At 42.0% G+C, this 18,878-nt stretch overlaps 1 protein-coding gene across 1 annotated transcript in view; it reads left to right on the top strand.

The window, feature by feature from the left end:
* Nucleotides 1–18,359, top strand: part of USP44 (ubiquitin specific peptidase 44) — a 45,734-nt gene extending 27,375 nt beyond the window's left edge. The window contains exons 3-6 of the mRNA XM_083182427.1: nt 2,201–2,399; nt 5,585–5,693; nt 15,080–15,285; nt 17,443–18,359. Coding sequence (XP_083038553.1) covers nt 2,201–2,399; nt 5,585–5,693; nt 15,080–15,285; nt 17,443–17,642 — 714 coding nt within the window. The 3' untranslated portion in view covers nt 17,643–18,359. The remainder of the gene's footprint in view (nt 1–2,200; nt 2,400–5,584; nt 5,694–15,079; nt 15,286–17,442) is intronic.
* The last annotated feature ends 519 nt before the right edge of the window (nt 18,360–18,878 follow it).

The raw sequence follows: 18,878 nt of genomic DNA, 5'->3' as shown, positions 1-18,878 counted from the left end.
CACTGCATCGTTGGAATATCGCATTTATAGGATGGACCCCATGGTCTTTTGCAGAGTGCTCAGCATGAGAGGACAGTGCAGCTTTCACTACTTTTGTTCCGGTTCTGTTGTCAATAGAGGAGCGGACACTCGGCAATAGTCTACTTGACGGATGGCTTAGGGACTTACCCATGTATTTGCAAATATATGTAACCAAGCTCTCTGAATTCTGCTAACATGTGGATTTTATATCTGGTTACTGGTATCATTCAGTGTGCTGGGGGAAACAATGTGTGTTTTTTATTTTTATTTTTCCTTACTACTGTGTCTGGTAGACAGTCAAATGGTCGACATGGACAAAACGTTGACATGCAATAGGGTAACACAGATACATGGTGGACCTGCAGTATGTCGACACTGACAAGGTTGACATGACATTGTTCAACACATGAAATGGTGAACATGAGCTTTTCAAAAATGTTTACATGTACACCGGGGATGGTGCATTCTGTATCATCCCTGTGGACTGCAATTGGGAATTGTCATGCACAGGAGGGGGTGGTTCTGTGAAATTGCTCAATGAATAGTAATGCCCTCTGCGGAGGGTAATCGAGCTTATATACTTAATGTTTTGTCTTCATCTCACCCAGATAAAGGCCCATACACACTGGGCGACTTTGAGCTGAAAGTTCGCTCAAAACACCAGTTTGAGCGGCTTTCAGCTCAAAGCCGCCCAGTGTGTATGGCCCGGTGATGAGCGGAGAACGCTGCTGCACGCTCCCACAACATCGCCAGGAAAGCCGCTCATCTGCTGGTTATACAAGCGGATGAGCGGCTTTCAGGACGGCTTTGCATAGCGCTCTGCTATCCAACGCTGTCCTCCCCCTCTGTCAGCACCGGGCAGGGGGAAAGTCGCTCAGTGTGTGGCATCATCGCTGTCCATACACACTGGGCCTAGTCGCCCTGTGTGTATGGACCTTAAGTTGTAGGCCAAGTGCCAAGTAATGATCACAGTTTTGGATTGACTTCACTGTAGAAGATCTGCAATAGTAACGGCCCCATACACTTGGCTATTTACCTGCAATTTGGGTTCTTTTCCTATGATTGCAGCAATCAATCACAGGAAAAGAACCCAAAATGCAGGTGACTGACAGCGGGTTCAATGCAGTGCGTGTTCCCATGCGCATTACACCGGACACTGTGAGTTGGTATCCGGACTCATGATAGATTGACTCTAGGTCGACAGGATCAAAGGGTCGACATAGTTAAAAGGTCGACATGAGGTCTTAAAAAACAATTGAGCCGACATGTGCTGGCAGGTAGTATTTCATGCCCTACCATCCACTATGGCGTAGAGGGAGAACATAATAGTGTGTCGAGCGCAGCGAGTCACCATGCCCGAAGCATGGCAAGCGTACGCGGTACACTTAGACGGTGTCCACACCGACCTGTGTCGATATAGACAACAACAAAAAACATTAAAAACTCATGTCGACCTTTGAAAATAGGTCGACCTATTTTAGATCTAAAATCTCATAACCCTCAGAGTCACCCCTGCTGCAGAGGCAATCTCTCAGATTGCTTCTGAGCCTGCCAGCTCGGCTGCGATTGCAGCGATAGGTCCCGGGTGGTCCGAGGGGCGAGGTCGCTGCAGTGTATGGGGGCCTTTACTTATACAGCTTAGGGCAGTGTTTTCCAAGCTCATTCCTCCAGGCACATTTAAGCTGGATACCCACCTACAGATTTATCTGACCAAACTCTCTGGTGGGAACAAAAATCTGCTAATTTATGGGAGCATATGATCAACCATTTGCTCTCAAACACTAGAAAATGGACAAAAACGATTGATCAGATAATATTAAGTCAAATGGTTCTAACTAATTTGTCTGAATGACCATTGACTATTTCCCAGTGTTTGGGAGCACGTTTCATTCTCATGATCTCCTACATTACCAGTTATTTTGTTCCTACCTGATAGATTGGACAGATAAATCTGTAAATGTTTGCCCAGCACTAGCCATACTAGAATGCATGCGACTTACTTTTGATTAAACTATCTGTGCTCAAGCAGGGATATCCTCAATACCTGAACAGTTGGTGTGCCTTGAGGCCCTAATTTGCATTTCCTTTAAAGATTTCCAATTATGTTTAGAATTAACTTCACAAAATTTTGTCTGTAAATGAAGAAACCTTAACTTTTGTTGTTTGTTTGTTTGTTTAGGTCACCTGTCTTGCCTGTGACAACAAGTCCAACACAATAGAGCCCTTCTGGGACTTATCTTTGGAGTTTCCTGAAAGGTATCACTGCAATGGTAAAGGGAACGCTTCCCAGCGACCTTGTCTGTTGACAGAAATGCTGGCTAAATTCACAGAGACAGAGGCTTTGGAGGGAAAGATCTACGCCTGTGATCAGTGCAACAGTGAGTAGATGCAGTATGTATTAGCAAGGATATTTTGTTCTAAAAGCATATGTCAAATGCCCCCTATTCAGACACAATGTGGCTCTTTCTACAGTGATGGGGCCTGCTCATACTAATGGAAATATTAGTTCATCACTCAGTTCATTTTTTTTGTTTTTGTGCATTTGTTTAGCTATTAGCCAAATATTTGTGGTAGCTATTGTATAATTTGCAGTCTCAGGCTAGTATATTTGTCATAAGGCTTCTACTTTCACTGAAACTTAAGGTGCGCACACTCGGTTTGATTAGATATGGATATTCAACCTGCTCTGAAGTTTTTTCCACTGCTTTTCAATTTCCACTATTTTGTATTTGCCTTTCCATTTGATGTGCATTCGATTTGCTATTTATATCAACACTGAAATCAGGCAGGAGATGGACATCGAATCGGATGCTGCAGTGAACACATTAGATTTCCACTATATAGTCTTGGCTGCCAAGACTATTTTTCCATTTGATTTACATTACACGGGAAAACCATTTGATTTTTCTATTCAATTTTGCTTCTGTTTCTTTTTTTTTTTTTAACATTAATAATTTTTTTTTAATTTTTGTTCCTTTTCCACGGAAAGGGAAGGGGGTACAGAAAAAAGAGAAGGGGGGGGTTCTATTTCACCATGTGTTATGCTCTATTAGACTCTTCAGGACCTCACACAGAATTGGCGGTATCCCCTCAATAATATGTTTTTAACCATTGCAAATGACAATTGTCCATTTTCTTTCAAATACTGGAACCATTTCCATCTGATTTCCAGTGTTTGGGAGTGTACATAGTGTCACACACACACTGTCCCCATAGCCCCACATACACTGACAGAGTATGCAGTGTATGCAGTGTATGCAGTGGAAGGCTGGGGTAGCAGAGAGGGACAGTCTTTGGATTTCTGGTTGCTGATTACAGAGAGTCCAGTGGAACCACAGGATGCCAGAATGACATTAGGCATTGGCAGGAGAGGTTTGGGTAGGAAATGAAGTTAGGACTAGGGGAGGGAGAAATACTGCTGGAACAGTGGAGCAGCAGAGGTTAGACCTGGAAGCCGCGCTGGAACTGTTGCAGCTGTCTGGAGCAGGTAAGTGACTGCTGGGCCAACAGAAACCGTATGTCAACATTCTAATGTGGACATTACATCACTACTTACAGGATGAATGTTGACATAGTCGGCATTGACATTATGACTGTTGACATACCATACCATACCTGATAAAATATTACATTAGAGTGTATGCTTTATCACTAGAACTGGGTCATTTATACCACTTTTTAGACATGCGACCAGGCATTTTGAGTGTTGGGTCATTTTGTCAGGAGCAGTCTGACCCCTTTTTACACCGAGCAGCAGATTACAGATAAAAAATGTCACCCTGGTAATTTGCTGAATTACACGGGTATTTCTTCAGTATGAAAGTGTCAACCTGTGTTGCAAATCCCAGGTCACCGACCCTGGTAAAGAGCAGGGTCAGTGACCCGGGTTGACCCTTAACATCGAACAAATAATCGGTTAGAACTGCTTCACCTGGTAATTTGATGTTCAGTTTGAAAGGGGTATTGGAAGTTCTTGTTTTGATGAAGGGTTTAGTTTTCCCCCTTTCTGGCGGGTGTTGTGCTGTCTTATGGCTGTTATGTTTTTTTTCTGCTAGTGTTTTATTAAGAGTGTATCCATGTATATTACTAGTTTATGAGGAATATTAGGATTGATATACCACAAGTTTTAATATAACATAGCTGTAATTAACAGTGAGTAGAGACCCATAATTGTATACCTGTGTATGTGAGGTCACAGGGAAGGAGAGTTCAGGTAAGGACAGGTGTCACTAGTTCAGAAGCTGCCACTTTGGGTGTATATCTTGCTCATTATTCAAACTGGTTGCCTTCCGTGTGTAATAACATTCTGCTGTGCATAGACAATGCACAGGTCAGACATACAAGCTTCAATGTGCTGCTCACTGATTACCATTATACACTATATGTAAAAGAATAAAATGGTGCAAGTGTTTCCATCTTAGCTCAGTAGTTTGTTCCCTATATGCATAGAGACTTGCTTGGGAGAAAGATAAACTTGTGAATGTGGTCGTATAATGTCTTGCTTCATTCGTGGTATATGTTGAGCAATAACAAAGCATGTGTGACTGCCCTGTATGCATCTAACGAACAGCTTCAGCAGTCACACTGCACAGGAATTCAGCAGTTCCCATTGATTATTATGTGCCAGTAAACAAGCATTTCAACAGCTGCTGAAAGCATGTTTCCTGGGCTTGACCCACAATGCACCTGTGATACTACTGCTGAGACGTGCCGCTGCTTACCATATTGCATGTTCGTGAAGGAATGACTGGTTTCATTTCACGTCGCTGCTTCTGACTGCTACTAGCAGCTGGAGGCATTGGATTTATAGCCGCAGGCTTACAAAAAGGATGAGTCTGCATTAGCGTGTTTTATTTATTGTGGGCTTACATAGTTACACATGGTGCTCACACATCTGCAGTATTTAGGGTATAGAGTATAAGTAAGCAGTATGACGGTCAGGTACATTTTCACCTGAATAAACAATATTAAGATACATGGAGTGCAAATGTATTTTCTGTCAGGTAAAACACATCCTGCTCCTACAATATGGCACAAGTACTGGGCAGCTTTACATTTGCACTGACGTTTAGAGTTGAGCTAGGATGGCACTAGTCCCAAATTTATGCACATGTAATATTGTGTACACAGCAGCACAACATGCTTTCGCTGGGTTCCCCTCCTCTAAGTCAGGCGCTAAGTGTTTACCTTCTCCAGCAGGGAATAGTGGGAAATCGCTAGCGTCATGTTGTACACAAAATGAAAATCAGACCATATTCATACTACTTATGGCCAATATATGCAACTGCACACACTGGTGCCCTTTTGAGGGGACATTGCATGTAAATCAATTGGTACTCCCTTTTCTTTTTAGAGGATTTCTGCCTTTAGGTCATTTATATCACCTTGTGCATGTCCTACTGCAACATTAATTAAATGGATTCACATTTGTGGCTTTACTTCATGCTTAGCTATGCTATTGATATGTACAGTGTTATGATTGCTTTACGTAGCTGTTCATACACCTTACTAAGAATAATAATCTGGTTAGCAGCTAACTGTGTCTTTCTTGTAATGTGTGCAGCCAAGCGCCGGAAATTCTCATCCAAACCAGTTGTCCTTACAGAAGCCCAGAAACAGCTGATGGTGTGTGGACTACCTCAGGTTCTGAGACTGCATCTCAAGAGGTTCAGGTAATGAGATCTGCATATCACTTTACGTTCAGTTAACATTCAAAGCCCACATGACGTCTGTCCCTTGGTGCTCTAAGGGATTTTTATAGATTGTGCACATTTAGAACAGAAGTCATTTTGCCCTGTGCCTATACAGTCAGTTGGGCTCCTGAACAGAATGTTGCAGAATTTGTTTGTGTACAAGATTCATCAGTACTCTGTCACTGGATGTGCGTTTTAATCCTAGATTAAAGAACAACTCAATGCCAAGAAGCAGATTGCTTGGAATAGTGCTAGGTTTCCATACTGCAACACTACAGGCAGTACGAGCACACTGAGGGGGGCTCCCTGTGGCTCCGAGTCCCGGCGGCCGACTTCTTCCTCCTGTGCAGTGCGCAGTCACAGAAATGTGCCGCTATGAACTTGGAGCCGGGCTCACTGCCGGGCCCTGCTACAAAGATAATAACCAGCCGCTGGACGGCAGATGAATGAGGGGGCTCTATCACATTTTTTTATATTTCAGCTATAATTTGAGGGTATTCAAATCCAAAGTGGAAGAAGGGTTTATGAATTACTTCTTTAATATTTAGCCACCTCTTTTTTAACCCCTTCCTGACAGAGCCAGTTTTTGCGTTCCTGACAGAGCCCTTTTTTTCAAATCTGACATGTATCACTTAAGTGGGTTTAACTTTTTTTTGCTTTTACTTATCCCAGTGATTTTGAGATTGTTTTCTCGTGACACATTGTACTTCAAGTTAGTGGTAAATTTTGGTCGATACAGTCTGTGTTTTTTTGTGAAAAATACCAAAATGTCGTAAAAAAATGTTACATTTTGCGATTTGCAAAATGTTAAATTTTCTGCTTGTGAGACAAATAATCTTACCACTCAAAATAGTTAATAACTAACATAGACCATATGTCTACTTTATGTTGCCATCATTATTTCAACCTCATTTTCATTTTTTTGGACACTAGGAGGCTTAAAATATGAATAGCAAATTCTCAAATTTTCAAGAAAATTTCAAACACTGATTTTTTTAGGGACCAGTTCAGTTCTGATGTGACTTTGAGGGACTTGTATGTGAGACACCCCCATAAATGATGCCATTTCAAAAACTGCACCCCTCACAGTATTCAAAACAGCATTTTGGAAGTTTGTTAACCCTTTAGGTGTTTCACAGGAATTAAAACAAAGTGTAGGTGAAATTTCAAAATTTCTTTTTTTTTGCAGAGTTTCAATTTTAATACATTTTTCTAACGAATACAGTAGATTTTACTAGAGAAATGTGACTAAAAATTGATTCCCCCAATTCTTTGGTTTTCATAAATATCCTATATGTGGCCCTAGTGTGCACGGTGACCAAACCTCAGGCTTCATAATAGAAGGAGCACCTACTTGATTTTGGAGCCTCCTTTTTATGAGATTATTTTTTAGGCACCATGTAGGTTTCTAGGCACCATAAGATGCTAAAAGTTAGGAACCCCCCCACAAGTGACCCCATTTTGCAAACTACACCCTTCAGGGAATTCATCTAGGGGTATAGTGTACATTTCAAACCCCCAGGGGTTTCACCAATTGTGGTACAACTGGGCAGTGAAAATGAAAAAAATTAATTTTTCATTTTCACAGCTCAGTTGTATCAAAATTGGTGAAACCCCTGGGGGTTTGAAATGTACACTATACCCCTTGATGAATTCCCTGAAGGGTGTAGTTTGCAAAATGGGGTCACTTGTGGGGGGGTTCCACTGTATGGGTGTTTCGGGGGTCATTCAACCAGAATCTGTGCTGCAAAATCCAAATATCACTCCTTCCCTTCTGAGTCCTGCCATGCACCCAACTGGTATTTTTTGGTCACATGTGAGGCATTGCCGTACTCGGGAGAAATTGGGGCACAGATTTTGGGGTGCTTTGTCTCCTTCATTCCTTGTGAAAATGAAAAATTTTGAGCCAGATCTGCATTTTTGTGTAAAAAAATGTAATTTTTTACAGAAAAATGCAGTTCTGGCTCAAAATTTTTCATTTTCACAAGGAATGAAGGAGACAAAGCACCCCAAAATCTGTGCCCCAATTTCTCCCGAGTACGGCAATGCCTCACATGTGACCAAAAAATACCAGTTGGGTGCATGGCAGGACTCAGAAGGGAAGGAGTGATATTTGGTGGTGGAATGAATGGTGGGTGCTATGTCGCATTAGCAAGACCCCCGAAGCACCAATACAGTGGAACCCCCCCACAAGTGACCCCATTTTGGTCACCAGCTTTGGGAGGGGGGCTGGCGCTGCGGCTGGGGGGGGGGGGGTGGGAGGGGTGCTGGTGCTGCGGCAGCCGGGTGGGTGGGAGGGAGGGGGGCTGCCGGGTGGGAGGGGGGGGGGCTGGCGATCGGTGGTGATCGGTGCTGTACTTAACAGCACCGATCACCACCGATCACTGTGTTACCGAGCGGCTTAGCCGCCGGTAACACAGAAAACGCTGCAATTGGCTGTTCACATTTGAACAGCCGATCGCCGCGAGGGGGGATGTCTGCTGTCAGGGACAGCAGACATCTCCAAACTGTCACCGCGTCTATAGACGCGGTGACAGTTTAAAACCATGACGTATATATACGTCTTCGGTCGGGAAGTACCTCCCGACCATGACGTATATATACGTCATATGTCGGGAATATCTTTATATATATATATATATGTATGTGTGTGTGTGTGTGTGTGTATATATATATATATATATATATATATATATATATATATATATATATATATATGTGTGTATGTGTATATATATATATATATATACACACACATATATATATATATATATATACATATATATATATGTGTGTGTATATATGTATATATATATATATATATATATATATATATATATATATATATATATATATATATACACACACATATATATATATATATATATATATATATATATATATATATATATATATATATACTAGCTGACCCGCCCGGCGTTGCCCGGGAAAACCTTGGGGTTTCTTTATTTCCAAAATTGCTGAAAAATGTCATCTTACAGTATGCTGTGACAAAGACCTAAGATTGTAATTTGTTATAGATTCCACCATAATGTTAGAATGTGTTTGCATTGATACTCAATGATGGCAATGAAATCAGGTGTGGTGTTGTTGTTTGAAACACAACGCTCCTGAGTTGAAAACTTGTATGTGTTGATGAATTCCACATCCACTCCTGAGATTTAGCACCCACATCCACATCCACTCCTGAGATTTAGCACCTACCTTCTGAGGGTCAGAAATCGGTACAAAATCAGAAAGGGACATGTCCACACCTCAATTTCTATACTTTCAATGGTACAGTTTCTAGGGTGTGTAATTACAGGCGCTGAGTGCGTGGGGTCCGGGGTGGGCATTACTTACCACGCCATTATTAATTAAAAATTCACTGCTCCCTGCCACTCACCGAACCTGCCTGCAGCAGTCTCTGAGGTCTGGGGATCTGTAAAGCACATGCACCGAGCATCTCTACCAAACAGTGGGGCAGCCCCTGAGTGTGGGAGCAGGTCCGCGGGCCTGGCCAAATGATGTCATGACGCGATGCACACTATCCGCACCACTGTAATGCACCACTGGGAATGGGTGCAATGGGCAAAATTCTTCCCTACACCCACCGGGCCAATCCACTGATCCAGCCATCACAATCATCAATGGATGCATTGATAAGGTTTGGAGTTTAAGAAGTTGAAGAATAAGACTGAGAAATAGAATTGCCATGTTACAAAGTGTACAATTTACTCAATAAATCATGAAAAAAATGTAAGTGTACATAGAAGTACAATCAAGAAATGAAAGTAGGATTAAAAAATAAGTTCTGATTCAAACTGATAATTGTTTGGATGGGTTGGGTTGTGAAACAAATCTATAGGTGAGGGTATGGATATTGTGGGCATAATTGGTGTTTGTTACACCTACAGGGGGCCCTCAATTGATGGGATTTTCACTACAGTGTCACGGTCACAGTGTCACCATAGGGGGATTCCCAATTGGGGTCCAGGTGGTCTTTTGGGACCCTTTACAATCCTGTAGGTCTTTTCTCCTTGAGCTTACAGTCTCCCTTAATGATAGTCAATCACTGAGGGAGACTGTAGGCTCCAGGAGAAGAGACCAACGGGATTGTAAAGGAGTCCCTAAAAGACCACCTGAACCCCAATTGGAAATCCCCCTACGGTGACACTGTAGTGAGAATTTCTCATCAACTGGGGACCCCCTGTAGGTGTACCAAACACCAATTATGCCCACAATCTCCATACCCCCTCCACCTATAGATTTGTTTCGCAAACCACTACCATCCAAATAATTATCAGTTTGAATCAGAATTAATTTTTTAATCCTACTTTCATTTCTTGATTGTACTGTACTTCTATGTACACATATTTTTTTCACCATTTATTGAGTAAATTGTACACTATAACGTGACAAATCTTCATCTCAGTCTTATTCTTCAACTTCTTACACTCATAACATTCAAACAAATGCATGCAGCGCTCATGCCCATCGACCAAACATTATCTATGAACCAAAAGAGTCTGAGAAACCCTTAAGGCAGAGCTGTGCCTGATATCCAACTGACTAACAGGGTGAGTGCAGTGTACCCACTTTGTATTGATCAATGGGTGCATTGGCCAGGACAAAGATTTCTCAGTGCAACTGGCCGGGGAGCGCAGTGACAGGCTGGAGGACTGAAGAGACGGATATGGGGAACAAAGTAGAAACGGTACATTAGGTACAGTTTTTATTTGCCGGTACAGACGGTTAAATAAACGGCAAATTATTTTTTATGTGTTCTGTGTGCTTGTGTGTGTTGTACTGTTTTTGTGTGTGTGTTGTAGTGTATGTGGTTGTGTGTGTTGTATTGTATGTATCTGTCCAATGCGTAAGTGTGTGAGGTGTGCTACGTGTATACAGTATGTGTTTGTTGTGTCTTTGTGTATCTGTGCAATGTTTAAGTTTGTGTCATACTGTTTTTTGGGTGTGTGTGGTGAATGTGTGTGTGTGTTGTGCTGTTAGAGGTATGTTATGTGTGTGTGTTGTGTGTATCTGCCCTATGTGTAAGTGCGTAAGGTGTGCTATGTATAAATCTGTGTGTGTGTAGTGTGCTGTGTGTATCTGTGCAATGTTTAAGTGTGTGTTTTGTGTATTGTACTGTTTTTGGGTGTGTGTTGTAGTGAATGTGGGTGTGTGTTGTACTGTGAGTGTTGTGTGTGTTGTGTGTATCTGCCGAATGTGTAAGTTTGTGATCTGTGCTACGTATATATGTGTGTGTAGTGTGCTTTGCGTATCCTGGCAATGTTTAAGTGTGTGTGTGTTCTGTGTGTTTGTGTTGTACTGTTTTTGGGTGTGTGTTGTAGTGTGTATGGATTTGTATTGTACTGCATGTGGTGTGTTGTGTGTGTGTGTGTATCTGTCCAATGTGTAAGTGTGTGAGGTGCTCTACGTATAAATGTGTGTGTTGTGTGCTATGTGTGCGTATGTGGTGTACTGTGTGTGTGTGTGTGTGTGTGTGTGTGCGTGTACAATGTGTATGTGTGTGTGTTGTGTGGTCTATGTATATCCTCAATTATTTCCTAATTGTTAAAAGCCTTCACCATAATGTTAGAATGTGTCATTCATACTCAATGACAGCAATGAAATCAGGTGTGGAGTTGTTCCTTTGCAAACGGTTTCCCAGATCATCGATCTTTTCCCCAGAACATCAATGAAGGTAAATTACAACTTGGTGTTTTTTAAATTTCTAAGTGAAATTTCCCAAAAACGGCTTCGAGGTGCACACCACCGGGTCCAGAGGTATCTTGTTGCTGAATTTGGTGTCTCTGAGTGCCACGGTGTGTCCGCAATGCGCCGGACACGCACACACACACACACACACGCACACAGATTCTTCAACTTATTATATAGATATATATATATATATATATATATATATATATATATATATATATATAATTCAGTTCCTTATGTTTTTTTTTTACTTTTTATGCAGCTCATGCTGCTGCTGCGGCTGGCAGGGGGGGGGGAGGGGGGAGGGCGGTGCGGTCGCTCCTGCCTACCGGCTGAGCCTGCTGCCGGGCGGGTGAGGGGCGGGTGAGTGCCGGGTGGGTGGGAGGCGGGTGCTGCGGATCGGTGCTGTACTTAACAGCACCGATCCCTGTGTTACCGAGCGGCTTAGCCGCCGGTAACACAGGAAACGCTGTGAATGGCTGTTCAGATTTGAACAGCCAATCACAGCGATCGCCGACCGGGGGGGGCACCCCTGCCCCCCCTGGGCGGCGAGGGGGGATGTCTGCTGTCAGGGACAGCAGACATCTCTTAACTGTCACCGCGTCTATAGACGCAGTGACAGTTAGAAGCCATGACGTACATGTACGTCAAATGTCGGGAAGTACTTCCCGACCATGACGTACATGTACGTCAAATGTCGGGAAGGGGTTAATGGACCGAAAGTAATTGGACAATAGACTAAAAGCAGCTCCATGGACAGGTGTGGGAGGATTCCTTCATTATTTCTTTATCAATTATGCTGGCAAAAGGTCTAGAGTTTATTCCAAGTGTGGCATTTGCATTTGGCTGCTGTGAGCTCAGGTGACAAAGAAACCCTCCTTAGGCTGCAAATAAAATCCATCAGAGAGATAGCAGGAACATTTGGAGTGTTCAAATCAACAGTTTAGGGCAGGCATGTCCAAACTATGGCCCTCCAGCTGTTGTGAAGTCCCATCAAGCCTTGCCACAATTTTGCTATTAGGGAATGCTAAAATTATGACAAGGCATGCTGGGATGTGTAGTTTCACAACAGTAGGTGGGCCACAGTTTCGACATGCCTGGTTTAAAGGGCGTACTTCATTTCTCAGAATGTACCAGTGAGTTTGGCTACCTAAAAGGCCTAGACACACATGGAAGACCACAGTGGTGGATGATCACATGATCCTTTCAATGGTAAATGAAAACCCTTCTACAACATCCAGCCATGTGAAGAACACTATCCAGGATGTAGGGTTATAGAAGACTTTACAAGAGAAATACAGAGGGTTCACCACAAAGTACAAACCTTGCAGAACCCTCAAGAATAAAAAGGCCAGACAATTTACCCCCCAAAATTTAAAAGGCAGCCAAGTCCTGGAACAGCAGTCTTCAGAGTAATTAAACTAATGGTGTGTACACACGGGTACAAGCAGCATGAGATTTTGTCTATATATAGTCAAAATCGCATGCCGATCGCACAGGTTTTTTACCTTGCGGTTCCGATGTGCGCTCCCGTGACAGCACAAATCGAAATCCAGATAGACAGGGCAGCAATGACTATATAGTGCAAATCTAATGCAGATTGTATGAATTGTATGTAAATAGTACAAAGATTGCACAGCATTTGCATCTTAAATCGAATAGCAAGGGAATCTCACCGTGTGTACACAGCATTAGATAAATGTAACAGAAGCCAGGAACCAAATGAATTATGAGAATATAGAGATACACTGTTAGCTCAGATTCAGACAACTTTAGAAAAGTTTATTTGATGGTGCTTCACAGTACAGATGGACAATGACTGCTCTGTGAAAGATATCCAAGCAAAGAAGTGGAATATTTAGCAATGACCAAGTCAGTCACCTTATCCCAACCTAACTGACCATTCACTTCACCTGCTGATGTCAAATCTAAAACAGAAAGACCCACAACTGAAGACGGGTGTAGTAAAGGCCTAGCAAAGCATAATGAAGGATCCCCATGGATTCCTAACTTCAGGCAATAATATTATTGCCTGCAAAGGATTCTTGACAAAGTATTGAAAATGTACATTTTATTTCTGATTATGTTAATTTGTCCAATTACATTTTACATCGGGCAGCACGGATGGTGTAATGGTTAGGGGTCATGGGTTCGATTCCCACCATGGCTCTAACTGCATCACAGGGCAGCAAGCAATTTTGTGTGAGTTCAGACTAAAACCAACCCGCGGAGGGTGCCCAATCTGCTGCCATTGTTAATACGCCGCAGCAACAGCACCCTGGGGCAGATGTATGATGTGTCGTTATGGGGGAGAAGGGGTATCAGCGCACGTTATGTGCACTGATACCGCTTCTCCCCCATGTATGATGCGGCCGGGATGCGATAATGGACAGGGGCGCTATGCGCCCCTGTCCATATCGGCGCTGCTATCAAAATGATAGCAGGCCGAATGTATGAACGGTCAGCATCGCTGACCGTTCCGCACGAAGCCTGCTTTGGCTTCGCCAGCATCAGGCTGGCGAAGCCCTATGTAAACAGCAGGGACAGCGCTGTCCCTGCTGTCAGCTGTGGGCTGCGCTGGGGATCTCGCGTGAACAGCGAGATCCCGCGCATGCCCAGTGCGGCCGGCTGGGGGACAGGAGATAGCACATCAGTATTAACTGATGCGCTATCTCCAGAAAGGGACATCGCCGGAGGGGGGAGTTAACGCTCCCCCGCTTCGGCAGACAAGATGTTAATACATCTTGTCGATGTCCCTTCCTGCTTCGCCTCGCTATTGAGGCGAAGCAGGAAGTATCATAGCGGCGCGATAAGCGCTGCTATGATACATCTGCCCCCCTGTCCTTATAATAGGATCAACCCCTTTAGTCGAATGAAGGTTTACAGTTAATAGTTTTTTCAAATCTCTCTACACTCAAAGATGTTATATACCATGAAATGCTGATATGTACATGTCTGCCTGGGTATCCTTTCAGGGATTACTCCCATAGTGTATCATTCACCTGATCAATTGTATGTTCATGTGTTCTCACTGATTGAGAGAGATATATATGTGTAGTGTGTGTGTGTGTGTGTAATTTGACACTAGGTGACATAAGTTTTTCATGTTTTTTTTTTTAAAGGTGGTTTTTCATACTTTATTATCCAAATGGTTACAGAGTGAGGATATAGTAGTGCCCAAAGCATGGCGAGTGAACCAGTACAATTATACGTATCCATGTCGACTTATGTTGACCTACACACCCAAAAAAACATGAAAACTCATGTCAACCTTTTTCACGTCGACCTAATGATTAAGTTGACCTATGGTGGTCGACCTTATGACTGTCAACCTAAGTTCTGTCAACCCTATGACATATATATTATATATATATATATATATATATATATATATATATATATATAATATAATGTGTGTGTATAATATTTATGGACCTAACTGTGTATTGCAACCGGCATTCCCAATTGTTTTCTTTTCCCCTATGTCTTTTATACAAACATTTTAATGCATTGGAGTAGTCTCCTGCTAATTAACTCTGTATAGGGTCACCTGTAGGCCATTTGGTTGCAATATTTTTTTAAAGCAATTTAAATTCTTATTCCCTTTATATATTGTTTACATTGACGGGGTAATTTTATTTTAGGTGGTCTGGTCGCAATCATCGTGAGAAAATTGGGGTACATGTTCGGTTTGATCAGATACTAAACATGGAGCCGTACTGTTGCAGAGAATCTACTGCAACCCTAAAGTCTGATTCCTTTAATTATGACTTGTCTGCTGTAGTGATGCATCATGGGAAAGGATTTGGTTCTGGACATTATACAGCCTTCTGCTACAACCCGGAAGGAGGTAATTTGTTCTTTGTTCAATCTGATGATTGCTATAGGAGTTGGAGAAATTGAGTAAAAAAATAACCTTTGTATAACATTGCCTTAAGTAGTACTTTGTTTGTATTTGAAAGGGATATTCAACCTTCAGACATCTTGAATATATTGTTTTGTACTGGCTCTCATACATGTTATATTAGTTGTATAACAAATACATATTACAGGTACATAGGAAAGATTCTGTTTGCATATGCATTTAAGTGATACAGTTTTAGTGGTAGAATCCCTTAAAAATGTGTGTGGATCAGAAACCCCTTCTTGGATATAGTGCCAATAGCTGCCTAGTAAGTGAGCTCCCAACTGTCCATATATTCCACCATGTGTAGTGATGCAACTTGTTTTGACTTCACCTCTGCATTTAAGTATGTTAAATGTACCCCCCCATTCATTCAATCATCTTAATGGTATATTCTCAACCTCGGTCCTCAGGACCCCCCAACAGTGCATGTTTTCCCGGTCTCCACACAGAATCACAGGTGAAATAATTAGCTCCACTTGTGATATTTTAAAATGTGTCTTGAATAATGAGTGCACCTGCACTGTTGGAGGGTCCTGAGGTTGAGAACCACTATTCTAAGGTTATAGCGCTTGTGGCGTCAGAGGGCTTTGTAGACATGACCACATTTGTGGCATTTAAGTCCACCAGATTGCATAAACATCTTGCCTGGACAGCTCCCAGACATGTAGCTGTATTTCGCCGTACACACGGTCCGGTGTAGTCTATTTTTCTATTTGATTTTGCTTTTATAAGCAAAATCAAATTTCAAACAAACGCATTCAATTCGGTCCCTGTGTGTGGCCCCGCAGCATCAAACTCTAATAGAAAAATAGTCTGTGCAGGCTACACTATATTTTTCAGATCTGTACTATATAGTCCAAATCCAATGGCCTTGCCTTGCCGTGCAATTAAATCCTGATCGAATAGCAAGGCAATCGTACCGTGTGTACACCCCTTATGTGCAATATCCAAGATTCAGACCTGACATTTAGCAAAGTGTGGCCACCGACAAGTGGTAACTGAGAGGGCAGTTGGATATCAAGGTGCAGCTACAGGTGCATTCTACCAGCTTGTAACTCCATAGAAATGTATTGGGAATACAGTGGCCAAGGACAGATATCTTCTGCAGACCAAGATGTTACCAGATGGGGATTCCCGAAGTGATGCAGGAGACCTATTAATAAAAAAAAAAGGTTTCCAAGATTTTACCATGAAAAGTCACATTGTAACTTTAAGTATACGGTCATATATACGACCACACTTAGGTCGACAGTCATTCGGTCGACACTGCTAGGCCGACAGGGTTGAAGGTCGACATAACTTTAGGTCAACATGGGTTAGGTCGACAGGTCGCGAGGTCGACAAGTTTTTTTCCAGAGTTTTTTAGCTGACATGTGCCGACAGGTGGTATTTCATGCCCTACCATCCACTAGGGTGTGGGGGAAAAATAAAATAGTGTGCCCGAAGCACTGCGAGCAAAGCGAGGGGCTGCGGTTGACTTCCAACTGTGGCTGTGTCGACATTCGGGTCAAAACACCTATATCAACCTGTCGACCTAAACCCATGTCAATCTTGTCCCATGTCGACCTAGACACCTGTCGACCTTCAACCATGTCGACTTAGTTGCATGTCGACCTAACGGTGTCGACCTAATGACTGTCGAGCTAAGTGTGGTCGATAAAACGATTCACAGCCAATTTAAGCCAGTTAGAAAAGTAACCGTGCTGAGCATGAACCTCTGGTGCGTACAACTGTATTCTGCTTTGTGAAGTACAGTATATGCATGCAACAGTATATATTGGTAAACACTTTACCTACAGCATGGATGTTGGGAGTGCCCAAGAAGTTTCTCTTTGGGACCATGTAAGTCATGATATCAAAAGCGAAAACTCATAAGTCCATGGACCTTTTGCGAATTCTGTGTGTTCACTCGAAAGCAGGTCATTTTTGGGTGCCAGAAAATGGTCTCTAATTGGATTGCCCCCTCAAAAATGTGATCGTCCAATTTTACAAACTCAACTTGACACTCCCTTCATTTATGTAGTTGCTCTGGTATCGGTTGTACGCTCACATCTTTATTTATTGCAGTGTTAAATGATAGACTTACTGTTTTTTCAATAGGATTCTGGGTACACTGCAATGACTCCAAGTTGTACACTTGCACAGTGGACGAGGTCTGCAAGGCTCAAGCATACATCCTATTCTACACCCAACGAGGCACTCAGGAGAATGGACACACGTCTAACAGGGCGGAGCAATCTGTCTATGAACCTACCGTCCACACCATGCTCGTGAACACCCATGAGAAAGTGAAAGTATAAGGGCAGCCTCTCAGTGTTTCGCAGGATAAACCTTCTTGTGTATGTACATTCTTTACTACCCAGTCACATGGGAGGAGTACAGTGAAGCGAATGAACAACAGCGGCCTATATAATGAGGCTGAAAAACTTCATTACGTTTTTTAGCTTTTTATTTTTGTGTTTCTGACCTAAGCAGAAAGCAGGTTGTAGTTCAAGTGTATATAATAACAAAGGTCACCCAGAGTACATAGCAGATAAAATACGTGCTTGTATGAGCAGCAAGATTGTAAGAATGTGATAATATTTCTCATTTTTAATGTACATTATGTTTATACATTTTTGTATGGATTTAAAAAGTCAAAAATGTAATAAAATGATTTTAACATTTTGTATATTGGTAACGTATAACTTTTTAAAGCATTTCCATCATTCTATATTTTTACTGTTCCCATGTAAATTTTGTAGTTCTGACCTCGGGCTGATTTTTGGCTTTGTGATTTCTGGATTGTCATTTTATTAATTTAGAAATTTTTATTTTTCACTTTAATACATACTGCATTGTATTTTTATAACAACTGTACTTCTGACTGTCTTTACCATCTGGAATCAGGCTGGTTATTGCGATTACATTATTAATGCATTACTGTCATGCTGGTCTTTTAATACAATTGTATGTTTTTAACAAAGACATCCATTCTTTAAAACTACATTTAACTAAAACAGCTTTGCTTGATTTCTTATATTGCAGTATGATGGTGCACTGCATCAGCATTGTGTAGCATCAATCATGCGGGTATTTGCAATAGATCAGTGATGGCTAACCTTGACACTCCAGCTGTTGTTGAACTACAGATCCCAGCATGCCCTGCTACAGTTTTACTATTTGGCCACGCTTAAAGTGATGCAGGGCATGCTGGGATGTGTAGTTCAACAACAGCTGGAGTGTCAAGGTAGGTCCTCACTCACTCTATATGTGTAGTTCAACAACAGCTGGAGTGTCAAGGTAGGTCCTCACTCACTCTATACCCACATGGATCGTGAAGTAAAAACAAGTCGGTTTCAAAGAAAAACTTATATTGCCTTTTGGAGCTGTCGACATTTTGAAATGCAAACTGAAGAGAAAAGGTTTGTCCTTGTGGTGGTGCACCAGAGAAAAATAAAAAAATTAACTTTTATTGAAAAAAACTGATATAAAATGCTGCAAAATATTCTCTAAGAAAAACACATGTATTGATATGGATGAAGACAATAACAGTG

This window comes from Crinia signifera, chromosome 4 (genome assembly GCF_055691185.1).
Source record: "Crinia signifera chromosome 4, ASM5569118v1, whole genome shotgun sequence".
Classification (NCBI taxonomy): domain Eukaryota; kingdom Metazoa; phylum Chordata; class Amphibia; order Anura; family Myobatrachidae; genus Crinia; species Crinia signifera.
This window is presented reverse-complemented; position numbering and strand designations above follow the sequence as displayed.